The 22,807-nt window shown below is 39.2% G+C and overlaps 1 protein-coding gene across 7 annotated transcripts in view; it reads right to left on the bottom strand.

The window, feature by feature from the left end:
- PTPN21 (protein tyrosine phosphatase non-receptor type 21) overlaps positions 1 to 22,807 on the bottom strand; it is an 88,098-nt gene that overhangs the window by 29,796 nt on the left and 35,495 nt on the right. For 6 of the 7 annotated variants that reach the window (XR_002523463.2, XM_021941448.2, XM_031667924.1 and 3 more), the window contains 8 exons: positions 21,446 to 21,615; positions 12,340 to 12,437; positions 9,791 to 9,858; positions 8,887 to 8,957; positions 5,736 to 5,823; positions 5,237 to 5,325; positions 1,775 to 1,862; positions 987 to 1,066 (listed from right to left, as the gene is read on the bottom strand). Coding sequence is in view for 6 of the 7 variants with exons in the window: in XM_021941448.2 (XP_021797140.2) it covers positions 987 to 1,066; positions 1,775 to 1,862; positions 5,237 to 5,325; positions 5,736 to 5,823; positions 8,887 to 8,957; positions 9,791 to 9,858; positions 12,340 to 12,437; positions 21,446 to 21,615 (752 nt within the window). In the remaining variant the exon portion in view is untranslated. The other variant, XM_021941451.2, reaches the window with a different exon arrangement.

Genomic DNA, 22,807 nt, shown 5'->3' with positions numbered 1-22,807 from the left:
CGAGGCAGGCAGATCACCTGAGGTTGGGAGTTCAAGACCAGCCTGGCCAACATGGAGAAACCCTGTCTCTACTGAAAATACAAAATTAGCAGTGTGTGGTGGCACATGCCTGTAATCCCAGCTACTCGGGAGGCTGAGGCAGGAGAATCGCTTGAACCGGGAGCTCAGTGGGAGGACAGGCCAGGAGAAGCCCCCTAGAGGAGCGGATTTGGAGAAAAGGCCTCAGGACCAAACCAGCGAACAACTGAGAAGAAACAGTCTAGAAAGCGGAAGCCTAGCAGCGGGTGGTGTCCTGGCAGCCAAAGAAGAGCAGGATTCAGGAAGGATGGAATGAGCTGTCGGAGGATCAGTACTGCAGAGCGGTCAAGTTAAAGAACTCGTAAAATGATCACTGGACGAAAGTCACCTGACCACAACAAGCAGTGTCAGTAATGTGGAAGCTTAGGGGAAACAGGATGGAAGGAAGGAAATAAACAAGCATACACAACGCTCTTGAGGAAACCTGCTATTAAGGAAAGCACAGATACGATGCAGAGGCTGGAGGGGAATAGAGATGAAGGACAATATTTTACATGTGCAATATCACCGTGTGCTTTATTGATCCAGCAGACAGTGAAAAACCCATGTAGGCTAAGAAAAATGCACACCAGGAAGGAAGGGCACAAATTCTTCAGGTGGCTGGAAAAGCTGAATAATCTTTAATGATTCAAAATGCTGATCAGAGGATTGATTTAAACAAATAAAGGATATTATTCCCTTTTTACCTTTCAAGAATTAGAACAGTTCTTGTAACTAGTTGAAATAAATCTTAGAGGCATACAGTGTAGTTATTAGAAGTTGGTCCAAAGCTAAAATGAGGAAAATAGCTACAGGATCAAAAAAAGATATCAATTGATAAAATGTCTTTCTTGATGATACAGTATACTCAAGATTACAATTTCTAAATTCATTATTTTTGATAATTTCCACGAGCAGGACATACTTACAGGTTACACTGGTTTAGTCTGTAAAACTTGTGTCGCGCAACACAGAGTCTCCAAATGTATTTTGCAGTTTCCATGTCTTCCTAGCAAACAAAATAGGCATAAAGCAATATGAAAGCACACACACAACTTGATACGTTTAATGCACACTTTGTCTAAATACATAATGGGTGACATCATATGACAAAGTCACTTTCAGGACACTATAAGCCTTTCATTTTCCAACACTGTGCCCATGGTATGAATACCACAAGTAGGATTTAACTTATGAAGACAAAACAATCTGTTCTAACAGTGTGATTCTCATATTAAACAGTTTCAAAATGACATGGGAATCTAAAAACTATAAAAATATCAACTTCTATTCTTGCCAAATATACTCAGACATTTTTAAACAAAAATATGACTCAGTAACTCAATATTGCCTTTGTCAAGAGAGCAAAAGCAAATAACTATTAAATAACATTTCTTCAGAGCTATTCATTTATCCATGAAATTTAAGATATCAGTGCTTACTTTCTCCCCCACTTAACCCCTGAGGTTTAATTTAAAGGTTATCATGATCAGACAGTAGTTATCCAAAGACTCATTCATTCAGCATTTACTGAGCAGCCATTTTTTGCCAACTGCCATTTTGCAAAATGCTATATGATAAAACTGCATGTTTTATACAATTACAAAATATTATAATTTTAATGCTGCCCTGCCTCCAAATACATACAAGCATGCAGAAGTAGAACTTGTTAACTTTTAGGAAAAACATTCCATGCAGACCCCTAATGTTTACTCACAGTTTGAAATTGGATGGTCTCCTCTTTATTTGCCAGTTCTAATGCAAAAAAGGACTTGTTGTGGGACATGTTGGCAATGTCATGCCACCTAAAGAACAGCAAATAGAGAATGGCAATGTGAGTGCTTGTGGGCGAAACAAGGAGATAGAATATACAAGTTTTCCCTAAACCTGACGTATAAGTTAGTATTTGGTGACATTTTTGAGAAAAACAAAAAACAAAAAACACGAGACCAGCCTGGCCAACATGGTGAAACCCTGTCTCTATTAAAAATACAAAAACTAGGCCAGGCATGGTGGCTCACACCTGCAATCCCAGCATTTTGGGAAGCTGAGGCAGGCGGATCACCTGAGGTCAGGAGTTTCAGACTTCTGGCCAACATGGCGAAACTCTGTCTCTACTAAGAATATAAAAAAGTTAGCTGGGTGTGGTGGTGGGCACCTGCAATCCCGGCTACTTGGGAGGCTGAGGCAGGAGAATTGCTTGAACCCAGGAGGCGGAGGTTGCAGTGAGCTGAGACAGCACCATTGCACTCCAGCCTAGGCAACAAAAACAAAACTCCGTCTTAAAAAAAAAAAAAAAATTACAAAAACTAGGCCAGGTGAGGTGGCAGGCACCTGTAATCCCAGCTACTCAGGAGGCTGAGGCAGAAGAATCGTCTGAACCCAGGAGGCAGAGGTTGCAGTGAACCAAGATTGCGCCATTGTATGCCAGCCTGGGCAACAGAGCGAGACTCCGTCTCAAAAAAAAAAAAAAAAAAAAAAAAAAACAGTGGTTTTAATCAGCTAGCATGAATGTTCTAATTGAAGTGACAGCAGCTAGTTGTAAAAAGTAAACTCATGAATACTAAATGAGGGAAAAGAGAATTTAAAAGATGTAAAATGTATCATTCTCATGTGTCAGATGTGCTTGATGGAAGATCCCTGTCTTAGCTGATTGCCAATGCCTCATTTACTCATCAAAATAAAAGACACCTATTATAACAATGCCAGAAACTGCAGTCGGTCCTAGGGACACTAAGATTAGTGAAGTACAGTGCTTCCCTCAAAAGAGCACAGGTGGAGGGGAAAGGTGGGAGAAAGAACACAGAGGCCAACAAGAACCTTTAAGTGCTGCAGGTATTAAAATAAGGCACAAAAGTTGGGGAAGTGTGCTGTGAAAAGCTTCAGGGTGAAGATAAATTTGAAATGCCAGGAACTCAAAGAGTGAACTATTCTGGAAGTGATCACTACGATTCAAAATCTCATACTTTCTAATTTTATCATATTAGCTTTTATATGTTAATATTTGATTTTATTACATAATCATAGAATGTCATAAAAAGAAAAAATTATGGAAGAAAAAATTTTATCCTTCTCCATTAGATTTATTTTAAATGTATTAAAATAAAATCAACTTAGTTGTGATTCAGTGTTTGTTAAATCTAAAGATTATTAGCATCACATTAAGGCAACTGTGAAAATTCCCATCCAGTGATAAAGGAAGCCAGGCAGATGCTTCAAGTTTCCATGTGACACTTTGGGCACCATCAGAGCCCTGCCCTTCAGGTGAAGCCACGGATCCATTTTCCTCTCCTCTCCCTGACCCCCAACTCAGCATGTTAGGAAGGGTTAATATAAGTGGCTTGGGGACAAGAGAGCAATGGCCAAAGGGGAGCCACCCAGCCCAGGGCAATGCATTCTAGAAGTGGGGTTCTGCTCCCCAAGTGATGGGTACTCTCTGAGGTCATAATCACCATGGAGAATTCATGGCTCAAGAGGCAGTAAAGCAAAGGAAGTGAGAGAGGAGATGTCAGTTTAGAGAAAAAGCTCTTCAAAGGCAAAACTAGTTCTCAAGGAGAAATGGTAGGAGTGGTTTAGAAAGCTTGAGTAATATGTGTTGCGATGCTGGCAGTGAGTAGGGGGTGGAGAGAATAAAAGCTGTTTAATACAGTAATTAAGAGCCCACGCATAAAGTGGAGGACCCAAGTTATAGTCCTAGTTATGCCAGTTAATAACTGAGGGACCATGGACAAATCACAACTTTTCTAAGCCTCAATCATCACATGTGCAAAGAGGTAGTGATACCTACTGCTGAGAGTGTTATGAAAATTACACTAAAAAAATTCACATAAAATACTCAGCATAGTTTATCTGACTCATGATAAGCACTCAACAAATGGTAGACACGAAGGAACCAAAAAACAAAAGTGATAGAATATGTTTTCCTGCCTTATAAAAACAATATAAGCTTTTGGTTGGACACCATGGCTCACGCCTGTAATCCCATCACCTTTGGATGCCAAAGAGGGAGAATCGCTTGAGACCAGGAGTTAGAGACCAGCCTGGGCAACACAGCGAGACCTCATCTCTATAAAATAAAATAAATAATAAATATAAATTTAAAAACAATATAAACTTTTAATTTTCACTACTCTGTACCCAATTTACCCAACTGGGTAAATAGAATCTCAGAGTAAAACTGCAAGTATTTCTATGAAATGAACTTTGGATTTTCCAGATTACAGATTTTAAGGAATTAAAGGCAGGGATTGTACAATATGGACCAACTTACTATCTTTAAGATACAAATTAGAACACAGAATACTATAAAGGAAATTAAAATCACCTGTAGTTTCATTGTACGGAGTCAGTTACTATTAGTACATTGCTATATATCCTTTCCATCTTTCTTCACATTCCAAGATTTCCACAAATGAATAGTATCTTTTTTTATATCAGCCAAAAAACCAACATTATAAAAAATTATTGAAATTTGCTTAGATACTGGTATTTTAGGAATTTTGGTACAAAACTAGAGTCAAAACAAAAATCTGTATTTTTCGTAAGAAAAAGCCCTACAGGCCGGGCACAGTGGGCTCACCCCTGGAATCCCAGCACTCTGGGAGGCAGACAGATAGCCTGAGCCCAAGAGTTTGAGACTAGCCTGGGCAACATGGTGAAACTGTCTCTACAAAAAATACAAAAGTTAGCCAGGCATGGTGGCATTAGCCTGTAGTCCTAGCTACTCAGGAAGCTGGGATGGGAGGATCACTTCAGCCTGGGAGGTCAAGGCTGCAGTGAGTGGTGACTATACCACTGCACTCTAGCCTAGGCAACAGAGTGAGACCTTGTCTCACAGTAAATAAATTAACCAATAAATAGTCCTGGAAACCACAGCTCAAATTAAAACTTCATATCAAAACAAAGAATGGCCTCCATATGGCACAAAAAGGGTCACACATTTTTAAGCATTTTATAATAGGCCGTCATTATATTCTGGAAATTTCGTTTTGAAGAAAGTGGCTTACTGAAAAGGACTGTTGCATTCCGATGGTATTTTTTTTTCTAGGAAGGGAATTATTTCCATTTTTTAATGAGACCTTGGTATAGACTTGTGAACAATTTAACTGCTGTAAGTACTAAAAAAATGTATCACCAACAGGAGTCACAGAAAACATACAAAAAGAGGTAAGAAAAATACCTAAATACCACAGGATGCCTTCCATTCTTGTGTTTCACAAAGATACCTTCAAGACACGCTCCAATGGATATGTCACTTCCTTGGCTATCCTAAAAGGAGAAAGCAAAAGAAGAAACACCCAGGAAGCAGATGCAGAGGAACTGCTGCCACAGAGTTCCCCGGACTGGCTTCCCAGATGCAGGAAGTTCAGAAGACCTACAGAGGAGCTATGCAGGAAGACAAAAGTCTGAATGAGATCTATGATCTTATAGATATGTATAAAAATGGAAAAAGTTTGGCCCTCTTAGGAACTCTATTTCAAGACCATTTCAAAGTATGAACCGCAAAATGGGAATGCGTTTTACCACAAAATTTTGGTCACCAGGACCTCGGCTTTTAAGTTTCCAGAGTTTTGCATGTCCTCAGCCTTTGCACATAAGGACATCTTTGGATTTCCCCACGATTTTCTCAAATTTGTGAGCCTAACTTTAAAGAACCCCAGCCACCGAGCCACACTTACCTTAGCAGGGTAGCTCTCTTCTCCATAGCCATCCATTCTCTCTACCTCCTGCATGTACAGCATTTCAGCATCAGGAGCTGCGAGCCCTCTGCAACCCAAAAGAAGCAAGACTGTTCACAAAGCAAGCTTAAAATGGTTTAAAATAAAGCTTTTCTTAAAACTATGTATCAATTTAGCATAGGACATTATAAACATTTCAAGTTTCTAAGCATCTATAATTGGTTATATCAATCTGTTGATATCTACTGAAAACCAGTATGTGTAAAGCACTGTACTGAATGCTGAGAGTATCACATGAGATCCTGCTCTCTATACTTAAGGCAGATGACTGGGAAGGTAGGGGATAAAAAACTTCCTAAAAAAATCTTCAGGTGAAATCTTGAACTTTTCTTAAATCACCAAGTAATTGCTTATTATCCCAAATATCAGGGCTGGGCACGGTGACTCATGCCTGTAACCCCAGCACCTTGGGAGGCCAAGGAGAAAGGACCACCTGAGGCCAGCAGTTTGAGACCAGCCTGGGCAACATAGTGAGACCTTGTCACTACAAAAAAAAAAAAAAGTTTAAATTAGCCCGGCATGGTGGTGCACATCTATAGTCCCAGCTGCTTGGAAGGTTGAGGCAGGAAGACTGCTTGAACCCAGAAGTTCAAGGATGCAGTGAGCTATGATTGCTCCACTGCACGCCAGTCTGGGCAACAACAACAAAAAAAAAACACAAAAAAACAAAAACAAAAACAACAAAATATCAGGCATTACTGAGAATTATGTGCTAAATGTCGAATGCAGGGAATAAGGGTATGAGAAGGCTACATGAAAACCCCTTTTCGCTCAGGTGAGTGGAGTGCAGCACTACTAGGATGGGTAGGAAGGCAGTGTGGGTACAGGAGGAGTGCCCAAGTGCATGCAGACTTGCATCTCCAGCCTCATCTTCCGATGCTCCCCTCTGTGCTCAAGGCACCCACACTGCAGCCATCCCAAACTCTGCATCTCTTCAGATAGAGTATGTTCCCTAGCCCCTCTGGGCTTTTGCACATGAGAATCCCTCTTCTTGGTATGCCTGTGACTCACTTGTGGATCTGGCCAATCCCTAATATCCTTCAAGACCCTGTCTATGTATCATTTCCTCTGGGTCACCTTCTGGGATTCCCCAATGCCCCAATTCTGTGCAGTCCCAATACATTCCACCCGTACCCCTCTAACTGCACTCATTATCTTCTTATATGTATTATCATTACTATAGTGGGTTGTCCTGCCAGCCCTCATATTGCAGGGCTGGGAATGCACGCTTAGAAGACAAGAAATTATTCTATTTATCTTTGTGCCATAGCATCCAGCACTCTTGCTCTGCCTAATACAGAGTAAGAACACTAAGCTATCTTTTAAGGAAATGCACAAATGAATAAATGGAAGTGACAAAAGGCAGGGCAATGTGTGCCTGAGGGATCAATTAAGCTAGAAAAGAAATGGTTCATGTGGACAGCAGAAGGTAAAGCTGGGAAGGCAGGATTTAACCAATTTATGGGAGGCCTTTAATCCCAGAGTAATGAACTCAGGCTAGCAGGAAGCATGAAAATACCCACAAGCACGTGGAAGGAGAAGGAGAGGGGTAAGAGGAAAGTGATATGCTAGGGAGATTAATCTTTTGTGAGCCACTGTGTGGATTTGAGTGGAGAGAGACTAGAGGCAAAAGGTTATTTTATTTGGAAGGTGATAAGCAATAGGTTCTAACGAAACTGACCTGCTTTCAATTCCCACCTTTACCACATGTAGAGGTAACTAAATCTTTTTTTTTTGTTTTTTTTTTTTTTGCTCTGTCACCAGGCTGGAGTGCAGTGGCACGATCTCAGCTCACTGCAATCTCTGCCTCCCGGGTTCAAGCAAATCTCCTGCCTCAGCCTTCTGAGTAGCTGAGACTACCGGTGTATGCCACAACATCTGGCTAATTTTTTGTATTTTAGTGGAGACAGGGTTTCATCATGTTTGCCAGGATGGTCTCGATCTCCTGACTTCGTGATCTGCCCCCCTCAGCCTCCCAAAGTGCTGGGATTATAGGCATGAGCCACCGCTCCCGGCCAGAGATAACTAAATCTTTTTGAGTTTGGTTTCCCCATCTGTAAGATGGAGATAATAATGTTTATCTTAATGAGTAGTTATAAGAATTTAATGATAGAGTACAGATAGTCCTCAACTTATGATGGTTCAACTGAATGACTTTTTAACTTTACAATGGTACAAAGGTGATACAAATTCAGTAGGAACTGTACTTCGAGGACCCGTACAACTATTCTGTTTTTCACTTTCAGTACTGTATTCAACAAATTATATGAGATATTCAACATTATAAAACATATTACAGGCTTTGTGTTAGATGATTTTGCCCAACCGTATGCTAATGTAAGTGTTCTGAGAACAGGTAGAGTAGGCTAGGCTAAGCTATGATGTTCAGCAGGATTGGTCTATTAAATACATCTTGACTTACAGTATTTTCAACTTACTATGGGTTTGTCAGGACTTAACCTCATCCTAAGTCAAGGAACATCTGTATGTGGAACTGTGTGGTAGTTGGTTTAGAATGAAACCTAGCATTCTCTAGAAGAGTATTTTTTCTTACAGGCAACACAGAGATTCACCATGAAAGAATGTCAATATGTACAAGTATACAAAGGTATGCAGAAGCATAGTTCAGAGTACTAAGCACCATAGTTCTTAGCGTAGTTCCCCAGATGACAGACACAGCTTCCATAGGTATACAGAGGGAAGTAACCCTGGACTTGCTAAGCTGTATCATAGAAGAAAACAAATCATCCTAATTTTACATTAACCTATACAGGATGAGGTTATCAAATAAACCTTTACTATACACAATAAAAAATGGGCACCCTTCAATGACTGGCTGCTTTCAACTTCCTCAGTGTCCTCACTGGTAAAAAAGGACAATAAATGAGTAATATGGGTAAGTGCTTACTTAGAACAGCACATGGCACATAGTGAGTACTATGTAAATGTTGGCTACTTGTAATAGCAGCAGCAGTAATGTTCCAAATATAGTTGGGCAAATACATATTAATCATATAAATTAAATATTTAATTGAATATTTCAAATTCAAGCAGACATTGGTTCTATGCTAGTCTTATTTCTTAGAGTTACCTGTATTTCTGATGTAGTAAGGCCACTTTTTGGGTTGCTTCTTCCAATACTTTTTCATCTTGTAACCATCCCTGAAGAAAACACACAGGGGTAAGTATGTGAAAATTCACCCAAATTTCTTAGAAGGAATCATGGCCATTGACTGTTAATGACTGTCGTCACTATCTGGCAAAATTATGACTATTGTTAATATATGGGAGCTTTGCTTACATAGGTAATCACCTTTCTAAGGAATTAAGTGGCTTCTTCACAGGAGCCAAAAAACAAACAAACAAACAAAAAAAATTGCCCCACCTTCTCATTCATCCCTGGGAAAGTTTCAGCTGAGTTATTTCAAGTTGGTGACAGTAGTCAGCCAGTCCTGAGCCCAGCAAGATAAAAACATCTTGTGTGTTCTCTGGCTGGCTGTGTAGACACTCAGAAGAGCATGCCACACCTTCCTTAGTTGTTGCAATGCAGTTTCCATGTCCCTTCCATCAGTAATGACTTTATAAAAGTAGAAGGCAGTGTCTTTGTCATCTACTTTTTAAATTGCTGATGAGAAGTGACATTCATTCCTCAATATAATTTTGTAAGGTTTCAAACCTTCAGTTAAAAGCAAAACCTGCGCCTTCCTGAGAAGCTGAAAATGAATCCTTCTTTTTAAACTCACATTCAAATAGAAAACAAATATCTCCAGGCACAGTGCAGTCACTATAGACCCTTCCGTTTCTGTGGGTTCACAAGGACCAAGATGACTACAACGGAGAAAGCAGTCACACTTGAGATGTTTATAAGAGGGAATTTTTTTTTATAATCCTATTCCTGACAGTAAGTCTATCATACGGATTTCATTTCAGCGATTATTAAGGGTATAGGAATGAACTGTTTGTTTTAAAAAGCCCAGTGTCAAAAGAAGTCTTACCACAGGAAACAAGGCAAATTTCTGAAGAAAGTCCTGGGATTCATACTGATCAAAGTCACCAAAATCAGCTATATAGAATGACAAAAACTCACATGTTAATTATATTTAAATTTCATTGCAAAATATGTGCAACAAAATTCAACATGCAGTATATATAGATGGTATGCTAATATTTCAGAAGTCAAGTTTTTTATAACTATAAAAAGTGTATTTTAAAAGTATCTTTTTAAAAATGTTAATTAGGTAGACATGAGTCTTGGCTTGGAAAAATGCCTATGAATTAAATAAAAAACAAGTTGCAAGCTATATGTAATATGATCTCATTTTTATAGTTAAAATGCAAACAAAACCTACCCTGTAATCATATATGCTTGCTTATGTACAGAAAAATGTCAAGGAGAAACCAAATTGTCAACAGTAGTGATGAAATGGACTTAGACCACTTGAATATATTACAGCAAAAGATATATTTGTTTTGAAATTTTTAATTTTTTTAAAAAATTGACAATTCAGCACGATGTTTATGAAGAAGTAATTCTTAAAGCCAAAAAGGATACTTAAGAAAATCCAAAGTACCTTGAAAAGGAATGTGGCTCTATGTGCATCAGGCATTTGTTTAAAAATGATGCATGTCTCCATGCCTGCTAATAGCTGAAGGAGTTTTATTAATAATTATTCTGATTAAATTTCACTCCCAAGGCGAAATGCCAGTAATTGTTTGAAATAATGCCCTGTCAGAAACCTTCCCGGCCAGGCACAGTGGCTCACACCTATAATCCCAGCACTTCAGTAAGCCAAGGAGGGAGGATAGCTTGAGCCCAAGAGATAGCAAGACCCTATCTCTACAGAAAAGTTTAAAAATTAGCCAGGCATGGTAGCGCACACCTGTAGTCACAGCTACTTGGGAGGCTCAGGTGGGAGGTTCACTTGAGCCCAGTAGGTTCTGGCTGCAGTGCGCCACGATCACATCACTGCACTCAAGCCTGGGCAACAGAGTAAGACTGTCTCCAGAAAAAAGAAAATACACACATACATGTAAATACATGTATATTAGACATGTAAAAATCAAAAAAATAAACAATTCAAAAATGCTGGTGAAATGCAGAATCTTTATTTATATATGTACATTTTAAAGATAAGGTCTTGCTATGTTGCCCAGGCTGGTCTCGAACTCCTGGACTCAAGCAATCTTCCCACGTTGGCCTCCCAAAGTGCTGGGATTAGAGGCATGAGACACCACACCCAGCCATCTTTATCTATTATGAATGATGATATTACTGCATAATCCAGGACAACCATTTAAGAAACCAAACAAGTGGGAGTGCGGTGAGGGATAAAAGACTATACATGGGGTACAGGGTACACTGTTCAGGTGATGGGTATACCCAAATTTCAGAAATCACCACTAAAGAATTAATTCATGTAACCATGGCTAGGCACAGTGGCTCACACCTGTAATCCCAGCACTTTGGAAGGCTGAGGCAGGTGGATCACCTGAGGTCAGGAGTTTGAGACCAGCCTGGCCAACATGTTGAAACTCCATCTCTACTAAAAATACAAAAATTAGTTGGGTGTGTGGGGTGGCAGGTATCTGCAATCCCACGTACTCAGGAAGCTGAGGCAGGAGAATTGCTTGAACCCAGGAGGCGGAGGTTGCAGTGAGCCGAGATCGTGCCACTGCACTCCAGCCTGGTCCATAGAGCGAGACTCCATCTCAAAAAAAAAAGTAACTAAATAAATAAGATCTTATTCATGTAACCAAATACCACCTGTTCCCCAAAAACCTACTGAAATAAGTAAATAAGAAGAAACCACACAAATGAAGTGTACTTAAACTATAAGTGAATATAACCTCATCAAACGCACTGACTGGCATATCTTTCTTCTTAAAATATGACCTATTAGCAGATAAAGTCTTTGAACTAGATGAATACATAGCATAGTATTAATAAATGTATATGTATATAGTCATATGTCACTTAATGATGGGAATACATTGAGAAAGGCATCATTAGGAGATGTGCAAACATCAGAGTATACTTACACAAACCTAGGTGGTGTAGCCTACTACACACCTAGGCTATACTGTATAGACTATTGCTCATAGAAGCCTATACCGCATGTTACTGTACTGAATACTGTAGGCAATTGTAACACAATGATATTTGTGTATCTAAACACAGAAAAGGTACACTAAAAATACAGTGTTATAATTTTATGGGACCACTGTCCTATATGAGGTCTTTTGTTGACCGAAACGTCATTTGGCATGTGATTGAATATATGTGTGTGTATACTTCTATTTATTGTACTGTTTGCTCTGTTGACATATAACATGATTAACGTCCAGAAGTCTCATATTTCATTGAGGTATTCCAAGTTCATTTTTTCCCAAAAGGAAGCCCCTTAGATAACAGAATACTTCGCTAATATATAAATACTACTAAAGATGTATATAGACAGTCAGTTAACTTAAAAATCTCTTGCTATTTTGTTGCAACACATTTTAATCTGATAGAACTATTTCATTATGAATTGATCTTATTTACCTTGAACAGCTAAGCCTGCTAGCTGAATTGCTTGTTCTAAGGTACAAGGAATACTTCCTTCCAAGATATCTTTCTTCAGTTGCAGATAATACTGATACCTATAAAAAAAAATGTCAGTTTTATAAGGTCAATGTCAATATTATCTCATTGAGACATAATGCATTTAACCATAATTTGGTAGAGAAGCATAAACCAGCAAAACAAAACCTTAATCCTACTTTTTTTTTTTTTTTTTTTTTTTTTTTTTTTAAGATAGGGTCTCCCTCTGTTGCCCAGGCTCAAGTGCAGTGGCATGATCACTGCTCACTGTAGCCTCGACCTCCCTAAGCTTAGGTGATCCTCGCACCTCAGCTTCCTGAGTAGCTGGGACTACAGGTGCACACCACCATGCCTGGCAAATTTTTCTATTTTTTGTAGAGATGGAGTTTCACCATGTTGTCCAGGCTAGTCTCAAACTCCTGGGCTCAAGTAATCCTAGTGCTTGGATTCAAAATGCTGGGACTACAGACATGAACCACCATGCAGAGCCCCTAGATGGTTTCAAACAAGGATGACAAAGTCCTCAACCATATGACACTTACACATACACTTTAATCAATCTAATGAGTTACTTATCCTAGATTATAGTTATTTCAAAACTAAAACGATCCTATAAGACAATTAGTCATCTGCTCCATGCCCCGTAAAACAGTCCCTACAATTTCTTTTTAGTTGGAGAAATGGAAAGCCAGTGGCCAATCTTTACTTTAAAAGCTGACTAGTAACTTGGTAATATAAGATTTTGCTTACCTTGTTTGGTGGAAGTTCCCTAGCACTGGAAAGTAAAGCCAGAGAAAAATGATTTCTGATATTTCAGACCAGGCTGATATTACAGTATTTCTGAGGAAATCCCTCAAAACAGCTGTTAAGATGCTTTCTTAATATCTGGTAATGTGGGTTTACTTCTGTTTACCACCCTGTTTGTACTTTCAATATATACGGCATCAGTTACCAGAACAAGGTTTAGAGTCAAGCAGACCTGAACTCTCCAAATTAGTATTCTGCATGAACTTGGGCAAGTCATAATCTGTGAATTCAAATTCTATCACCAGTAAAATGAGGGTACCATCACCCCTTCACAGGACTGAACATATTCCAATAATAATATATGTAAACGACTAAGAGCATAGCCGGCAAACAGCAGCTGTATCAATCACGTACTTGAAGCCACTCACTTCTCCATTTTGATAAAACTCTAGGGTGAAGATTTACTATTTCCTTTTATTTATTTGCTCAACAGGTAATTACTGGGGTCTACTATATGTTAAGCATTATTCTAGATGCTGGGGATACAGTGCTAAATGGAGATCACAGACACTCTGCCAGAGCAGTCTATGGAGCCATCTGGAATCCAAAATGCCCTCCATATTCGGTGCCTGTGAAGTGCAACCCAGTTACAGTTCATGTTTGAATTCCTCTGAGAGCCCACCCCTTTAATCATTTCATATGAGTCTTTATCATCTTATTTCAGCCACAGACATGTAAACCTCTGTTCTTTATTACCGAAGAACCTGACCAAAACACCATCCATTCAAATAAGAAGAATTTGGATCCACCTTTTCCCCTTCCACCTGCTAACAGCCAAACCCATGGATTTCCCTCCATTAGCTAATGGGATGCTGGCAGTTGTGGGATCCATCAGACAGAAAAACTTGAGATTTTCTATAAAGCAGCTCTTTTCAAAAGCTTATCTGAGGAAGACTGTGTTTAGGGAAGTCTGTCTATTGAACATGCTATTCACAGATTCCATTCTAAATATTCCAGGCCTTTTCCTTAAATCAAAAACACTAGAAAGGGCCAGGTGAGGCAGCTCACACCTATAATCCCAGCACTTTGGGAGGCCAAGGCAGGCGGATCACTTGAGGTCAGGAGTTGGAGACCAGGCTGGCCAGCATGGTGAAACCCCATCTCTAGTAAAAATACAAAAATTAGCCAGGTGTGGTGGCACACGCCTGTAGTCCCAGCTACTTGGGAGGCTGAGGGAGGAGAATCACTTGAATCCAGGAAGCAGAGGTTGCAGTGAGCTGAGATGGCGCCATTGCACTCCAGCCTGGGCATCACAGAGAGACTCCGTCTCAAAACAAAAAACAAAAAACATGAAAAGCAATATACTTGAACCCAATTAATGTAGCCTTCCACAGCCTTACATTGTACTGTTATGAGAATTGATTCTTCCATATTTGCTTTAACTTATTCATTTCTGGTTCAAAGTCTTACATAAAATTATACCTGAAAGTTTCTGTTTAAATGATACACCAGGAAAATGTGTCATGCTTGCAAAGAGGTATGCTTCTTTGTGTTACATAATGAATGATGGAACTCAGATTTCTTCTTTTGCTTTGGCTGCCATTAAGCTCACAGCTAAAATCCAGGCATAGTCACAATCATCATTATCCCTCTTAATTGCTTTCTCCACTATTTAATAATAGCTACCTTTAAGTGATGAAGAGCTGGAGCTCAGAGATTAAGCAACATGCTCAAATGCATAGAGCTAGACTGAGATGGAGTTTGAATCCCCAGGTCTGAATGACCCAAAGGTCTTGTTCTTAACCACGACAAATCTACAGTTATAGATGTTTCTAGTATTTTTATTCATTTAGTATTTTACATGACAGTCCACAAAACACAATGGTTGAGAGCAAGGACTCAGGAGCCAGCCTGCTTGAGTCCCAATTCCAGTACATACTAGCAGTGTGACCTTGGGCAAGGTGTTCAACCCTTCTGTGTCTTGGTTTCCTCATCTACAAAATAGAGATAATAGCAACTACGTCATAGGATTTGTTATGAGAATTAAATTAATAAAATACTTGGGACAGTGTTTAATATACAGTAAAAAACCTAAGTGGTTGTTACTATATGTTATTGCATTATCCCTCAAATCCTTTAATGGAAGCAACTAGGGATGGATGAATGGACGGATGGATGGATGGATGGATACACAGACTGATAGTTTGGTTTTCTTTTTGAGACAGCCTCTTGCTCTATAGTCCAGGCTGGAGTGCAGTGGCATAATCATGGCTCACTACAGCCTCAACCTCCTGGACTCAAGTGATCCTCAAGCCTCAGCCTCCTGAGTAGCTGGGACCACAGGTGTACACCACCACACCTGGCTAAATTGTTTTTAATTTTTTTATAGAAACAGGGTCTCTCTATGTCGCCCGGGCTGGTCTCAAACTCCTGGGCTCAAGCGATCCTCCCACCTCGGCCATCCAAAGTGTCTGGATTACAGGCATGAGCCACTACACCCAGCCATAATATGTTTTTCTTAAAGAAGTATTTACTGTAGGAGCAGATGGCCAAGAAATTTCACTTCAATGGCATTATCACTTTTTGCCAAAATTTCTATATATTGGTGGGGCTGAAGATGGCTTATAAATATGTTATTTCAATATTTTTGCAGGCCGGGTGCGGTGGCTCATGCCTGTAATCCCAGCACTTTGGGAGGCCAAGGAGGGTGGATCATGAGGTCAGGAGATTGAGATCATCGTAGCCAACATGGTGAAACCCCATCTCTACTAAAAATACAAAAATTAGTTGGGCATGTGGTGAGCACCTGCAATCCCAGCTATTTCAGAGGCTGAGGCAGGAGAATCGCTTGAACCTGGGAGTCGGACGTTGCAGTGAGCCAAGATCATGCCACTGCACTCCAGCCTGGCAACCGAGCAACAAGAATGAAATAATAGGAAAAAAACAAAGCAGTAATAAAATGTAACATGTAGACCTGAATTCAAAACTGTCAGCCAAGGAATAAAAGAAATTGCACATTTTAATTCAAAAGCAAGTATTCCATAAACTTGCCCGAAAGTAAAAATATGCTGATCAAATATTTTATCTAAATCTTTATCAAGTTACTGATCAACTTTCCAATATAAAATATTTCATACAATATATGACAAGAATTATATAATAAATTAGGTGACCACATTTTGCACAACAGAAATTCCAAATAATGTATGAAGAGGCAGCTTTTTCTCTTCATCTGTTTTTCTTAGACTAGTAATAGAAGACAATGTGTAGGCATCGACATTTTTATTTTTTAAGTTTTATTTTGGAAATTCTGAAATATATGTATAGACATTAAGTATAGTGACCCCATCTCCTTATCATGGTGCCTCACCCATCAACCTTATGCCTACCACGTTTTCTCCATCCATCCTCTCCTGTGCCCCCTCCACCACCAGTGTTTTACAGCAAATCCCAGACGTCATGCCACCTGTACTTCAGTACATATCCCTAAAAGGTAAGCTTTATTTTTTAAAAACGTAACTACGTTTTTATCACACCCAACAAAATGAACATCTTTATACTGAGTACTCAATACCTGATTCATATGCAATTTTCATGATCGCCTCAAAAATGCATTTTTACAATTTTCTTAAATTAGAATCCAAACAAGGTCTACAGATTACATTTAATGGATATTTCTAAATCTCTCTTGCTATAAAAAAGAAAGTTTTTATTCCCTTTTATTTTCATGTTATTAACAGAAATGGAGCCATTTGTCATGTAGAATTTCCTACCTTCTGGACTTTTGTGATTGTAGTCTCATGGGGTCATTTGGCAAGTTTACATGCTCTCACATTTTTCCTGAAAACTGATCATTAGATTTAGAGCAGCACTGTCTAAAAGAACATTCTACAGTGATATAAATTATCTGTATCTGCGCTGCTCAATATAGTAGCCATTAGCCACATGTGGCTATTCAGTACCTGAACTGTAGCTAGTGCAAGAAAAATTTTAATTGTATTAATTTTAATTAACTATAAATAGCCACATATAGCTAACAACTACCTTACTGAACAGTGCAGACTAGAGGCTTGCTTCGATACAAGTTCATTTTAGTCATTTAACCTGGTGGTGCCTGGTACTTCCGGATGCATCACATCAGAAGAAATGGTATTTGGTTGTCCCACTTACAGTGATGCTGACATTGCCCACTGAGTTCAGATGATGCCAGCCTGTTCCTTTTACCCAAAGGTTTTAGCCAATACTGATGATTGTTACCTCTTTACACAATCTATAGGATGAACTTACTGCCATTCAGAATAATGTATTGCATTCTAGTAAGTTTCAAAGGTGACCAATGAGGTTATTTTTTTTAAGTATTATGAATTCGTGAATTTTAAAAGATATATTCGATGTGTTTCAATTCATGCAGTTGTATTCTTTTTTTGTTTGTTTGTTTTATTTTGTTTGAGATGGGGTCTCACCGTCGTCCAGGCTGGAGTATAGTGGCTCAAACTCAGCTCACTGCAACCTCTGCCTCCCAGGTTCAAGCGATTCTCCTGCTTCAGCCTCCTGAGTAGCTGGGATTACAGGCATGCACCACCACGCTCGGCTAATTTTTGTATTTTTAGTAGAGACGGGGTTTCACCATGTTGGCTAGGCTGGTCTCAAACTCCTGACCTCAAGTGATCCACCCACCTCGGCCTCCCAAAGTACTGGGATTACAGGCGTGAGTCACCGTGCCCAGCCTAGTTGGTCAAAATTATGATGGTCAAAATTTCCAAGCTTTGTGCAGTGGCAGTATCATAGCCAGTGAGGTTCAAATGAGGCACAATTATTGATGATTGAAACAAAATTTCCTCTTTTGCAAGTAAGAACTCCAGGCACCAGAGTGTTTGTTCGCTCTGCCATGTGAGGACCCAGCCGGAAGTTCTGCAAGCCAGGAAGGGAGCCCTCATGAGACCTCAACTATGCTCAGATCTCCAAACTGAGAAAATACATCAGCTACTCAGTCTATAATATTTTGTTATGGCAGCTCGCACTAAGATATATTCACAGGTCGTTTTTGCTAGATATATAATCATTGCCTCCTATTTCCTTTCCTTGAGGATGTTAAATGTTACTTTTTTGTCCGTTGGCATGAAGTGTTTTTCCAGAAGTCTGACACCAATCTTATTTTCTTAATTTTATAACAGCTTTAGTCTGGATGCCCAATTTCTGGTGACTCTGCAGAATGTGTTGGCACTGATTGCTCTGGACTGACCATGCCAGGTACACAGTACGTCTTTTCAATACAGAGCTTCAAGTCATTTTCCTTTCAAGGAAGTTTTTAAAATGTGTTATAGCTAGAATATAGAATTTGTTATATAGTTTTTGGAATTTGTTCTTTGCCAATGTTTTGACTTAGATCATACTGTTAGAAGAATGTTTTGGCTTTTCCCTTTAGGGAATCCTATTACATCTATTTTTAAATCTTCTATACTTTTATAGTTTCTATCATTTCAAAATTTCTAATTGTTTTTGCAGCTATTTTCATATTCACCTGTTACATAGCCAAATTATTCCCAAGCTTTTCTAATTCAGATTTAAATGGTTCTTTCATATCATCTGTTATTTTCTTAATTTTTAAAGTTCATTTTGTAGTATTAGGTGCCAGTTTTCTGCTGCTTTGTGGTCGTATTTTTCTGTTAAGTCTGCACTTTCTAAAGGTATATTAATCAGATTGTTGTTCTCCCCCTTTGTTTTCTTTTTTCTTTTTCGAGACAGAGTTTCACTCTTGTTGCCCAGGCTGGAATGCAGCAGTGCCAGCTCGGCTCACTGCAACCTCAGCCTCCTGAGTTCAAGCAATTCTCCTGCCTCAGCCTCCCGAGTAGCTGGGATTACAGGCGTGTGCCACCACACCTGGCTAATTTTGTATTTTTAGTAGAGACAGAGTTTCTCCATGTTGAGCAGGCTGATCTCGAACTCCCGACCTCAGATGATCTGCCCCCCCTCAGCCTCCCAAAGTGCTGGCATTACAGGTGTAAGCCACCACACCCGGCCCTCCCACTTTGTTTTCTTACAATATCTTTGAGTGGGTTTTTTAAAACACCGTTTTTGAGGTATAATTGGCATACAAAGAAGCTGTTCAAATTTCAAGTTGACAATTTGGACACATGCATACATCCATGAAACCATCACTACAAGATGAGGAACATACCACCTGCAAAAGTTTCCTTGCACCCCTCATAATCTGTCTCTCCAATTCCTACCCTGTTCCTAGGAAACCACTCATCTGCTTTCTGACTATGGGTGTGATAGACAGAACTCTGGATATCTTGGACCAAAAGGTAAACCTAGTGCATGGGAAGGACACACTGAGGATACTGGAGCACTAAGAGAAAGAGCGAGTGTCTGTGAAGACTCTGTGGAGCTGTCAGACAAGCTCTGCAAGGCTGACTTCTGAACTTGTCTCACAGAAGTCAATGATATTTAGGGTTTTTGTTATATATAGCTATACTTAATCCTTACTGATACAACTTCTCTATCAGGCGCTCCTATACCTAATCAATGAGCAATCCTACTGATTGACTCTAATAGGCCCATTCTCTCTCAATACAGCTAATGCCTTTCTGTTCAGTTCTATATTGTAAACCTACGCCTAGATTATGGCACAGGTATTCCTAAACTGGTCTCCTGCCTATAGTCTTGCCATCTCTGATCTACCTTCTATGATGGGTGATCTTTGTAAAATATAAATTTAATGATTCCATTAAATTTGAAAATCTGTTCCTCATTGTACCATGACTTTATTGCTATGCCTATTTTTTAAATCTCCTTTCTAAGTAATACCTGAAACTTCCTGAAGACATGTAATCATTTTGATTACTTCCCCTGCTTTGCAAAAACTATTCCCTCTAGAACATTTCTAAAGTCAATTTAAATGTCAGTCTCTCTACCTTTCCTGTTCAAGTTCCCCTTGCCCCACCCCTAGGAATCCACAGCTTTAATTAAAGCATTTATTATCATAGGATACTGTAACTATTTATATGAACTGCCAATTCCACCAGACTGTGAGCGGCTCCTCCAGGGTGGGATTAAAGCATATTCACCTCCCACTCTATTCAACACAGTTCTTAAGAGCGTATCTTCAGTAAATGTTTAAATGAGTTAAAGTGATCAGTTCAGGCTTTTTCCTTCTGGTTTCCATTTTCTCTTCATTATTTCTATCTCAGACTTTTACAGTCAGTTTGTGTTTATCCCTACCACTGGATCCTTACTGCTTTGACTTTCCATTCTCTCCTAATCATTAACTGGCAGACTCAAACAGCACTCCACAAACACGAGACAGTACCAGGTTCTCACTGTCCGCAAGGTACTGTGTAAGATATCATTAAGTAAAGCTAAAGAAAACATAGGCTTAAAACCTAGGAAAAAGATACCTGCAAAATCCTAATAATAGGGTATGACAATTACCATCTTAACACAAGTAGAATCAAATTCTAGGTCGTAAGCCAAAACTCATTCTGTCCTGGGGTCATAGATGCTTCATGGAGGAAGTACCTTCTGAACCACAACTCAGGAGGCAAACAGGATTCCAGTAAATACATGTGAGAGAAAGATCTAGGACACAAAGACAAAAGGGCATGCGGTATGTTTCGGGCCCTTGAAGTAGCTCAGCTTGGCTCAAAAGTAACATTAAATAGGGTTAAAAAGATAAGGCAGTGATGGGATTCACAGAACTTTGAAAACCACGCTCAAGAACTCAAATTTTATTCCTTTTTTCGTTGTCTTCAGGGGGAAAAAGAATAAGAACACTTAGTTCCTCTATTCTGCTCCTTAATATCATCTTCCCTTTCTGCTTTTGTCCCTATTAAGTGCACTTATCAGCCAAAATTTCCTGATCTTAAACACTTCCCTCCCTCTCCTCTGTACTCCCTCCCCAACCTGTCTACAGAATATAGCTAGAGGAAGAGAATTCTAGGAGCCTTCAGCACATTTCATTGAGGAATGAACACAGATTTTGTGAATAATTTTCTAACATATCTTCTCTCCTTTCCTAACCACAAAGGATCAGAAACAACACAAACATTAAAGGTAACATCACTACAGGAAGAGTGCACAGCTAGGGTAAATCCATCATTTTTCCCTTTATTCCTTTGTGCCTACTGAACCCATAAGTTACCCAACATGTAGTAAAACACTCTGACATGCCACATATGAGAACCTCTTTGTAATACCGTAGCTAAAAATGTGGGGCGAGAGGCAAAGTTCCAAACTTATCTTCTGACTTCAACCTTAGTTTCACTTTTTACATCTCACTAGACTATTTCCTAAAAACAAATGGCATGTAATTTCTCACCTGGTAATCTCCTGCTGCAGCTGAGAAACTGAAGGCACATAAAACACCACTCCAAAATAGACGGTCGGTTCCAATGCATATTTATCCAGCTGCTTCTTCAAAGGTTTTTCCAAATCTACCCACCGGCGCTGATTTTGCTTGTTGTAGTACCAAAGGCTGAAGTAAGTGACCTGGAAAGACAGAAGGTCACTGAAGGAGGCAATAACATACAAAAGGATTTCAATGACTTCAGCCGCACTAATCCCTGACCCGTGACCAAATGACAGCAGTCTCTTATTGCCTTTCTTCTCAGAGAGGAACAACAGCAAAAACTGAAGGAAAAAAAGGAGGTAAGACCTATCTGTAACTAGCTACTCATATTCAGGAAACAGAGGCAAAAACCCAATTGCACTTGCGTATCATTTACTGAACTCTGCCCCAAAAAACTGCATTCATGACCTAGACACTGGAATGTAGTGGGTGCTACTCAATTTTATATGCAGGTTTTAAAAACAACAAAAATACAGAAGAATTTATCCTTGGTTTTTCAATTACTAAAACATTAAATTTGTCATATATATGTATATAAACATATATATACATGTATTTGTCACATATACGTATATACATACATGTGTTTATCATATATGTATATATGTATATTTATCATATATGCATATATATCATATATACATATATATACACATATATATCTATATACATATATTTGAGATAGAGTCTCACTCTGTTGCCCAGGCTACAGTGCAGTGGCGCAATCTCAGCTCACTGCAACCTCCGTCTCCCACGTTCAAGTCATTCTCCTGCCTCAGCCTCCATAGCAGCCAAGATTATAGCATGCACCACCACACCCAGCTAATTTTTTGTATTTTTAGTAGAGACAGGGTTTACCATGTTGGTCAGGCTGGTCTCAAACTCCTGATATCAGCTGATCTGCCCACCTCGGCCTCCCAAAGTGCTAGGAATATAGGCATGAGCCAGCCACTGCACTCAGTCTCATAATTAATATTTTTAAATAATCATAACTGGGGTTCTACCCAGTGGAATGCTGAGTAAACAGTGTTAAACCAACTTTTCACTACTCTTAGTTCTGGTTTCTATAAAAGAAATTTTATTTTCTTTTTTAAATTCATGGTAAGTACCATGAATTCCAATATTCAGTTCTAGCATTCAGATGCAATTGCAACTCTTCTTTACCCCTTTGTCCTCAAAATTTCATTAGATATACATTTGAAACAATTATAATGCTGTGGAGGTGAATTAACTCTCTCTCTACACACACACACACACTCTGCATGAGAAAAGCTATGACTAATGCAGTAAAATAACCTTAGTGTATTACTCAGAAGTTTAAAGAAAATGCCC

Source organism: Papio anubis, chromosome 7, assembly GCF_008728515.1.
Source record: "Papio anubis isolate 15944 chromosome 7, Panubis1.0, whole genome shotgun sequence".
Classification (NCBI taxonomy): Eukaryota; Metazoa; Chordata; class Mammalia; order Primates; family Cercopithecidae; genus Papio; species Papio anubis.
The sequence above is the reverse complement of the archived record's forward strand: the minus strand, read 5'-3'. Positions and strand labels throughout refer to the sequence as shown.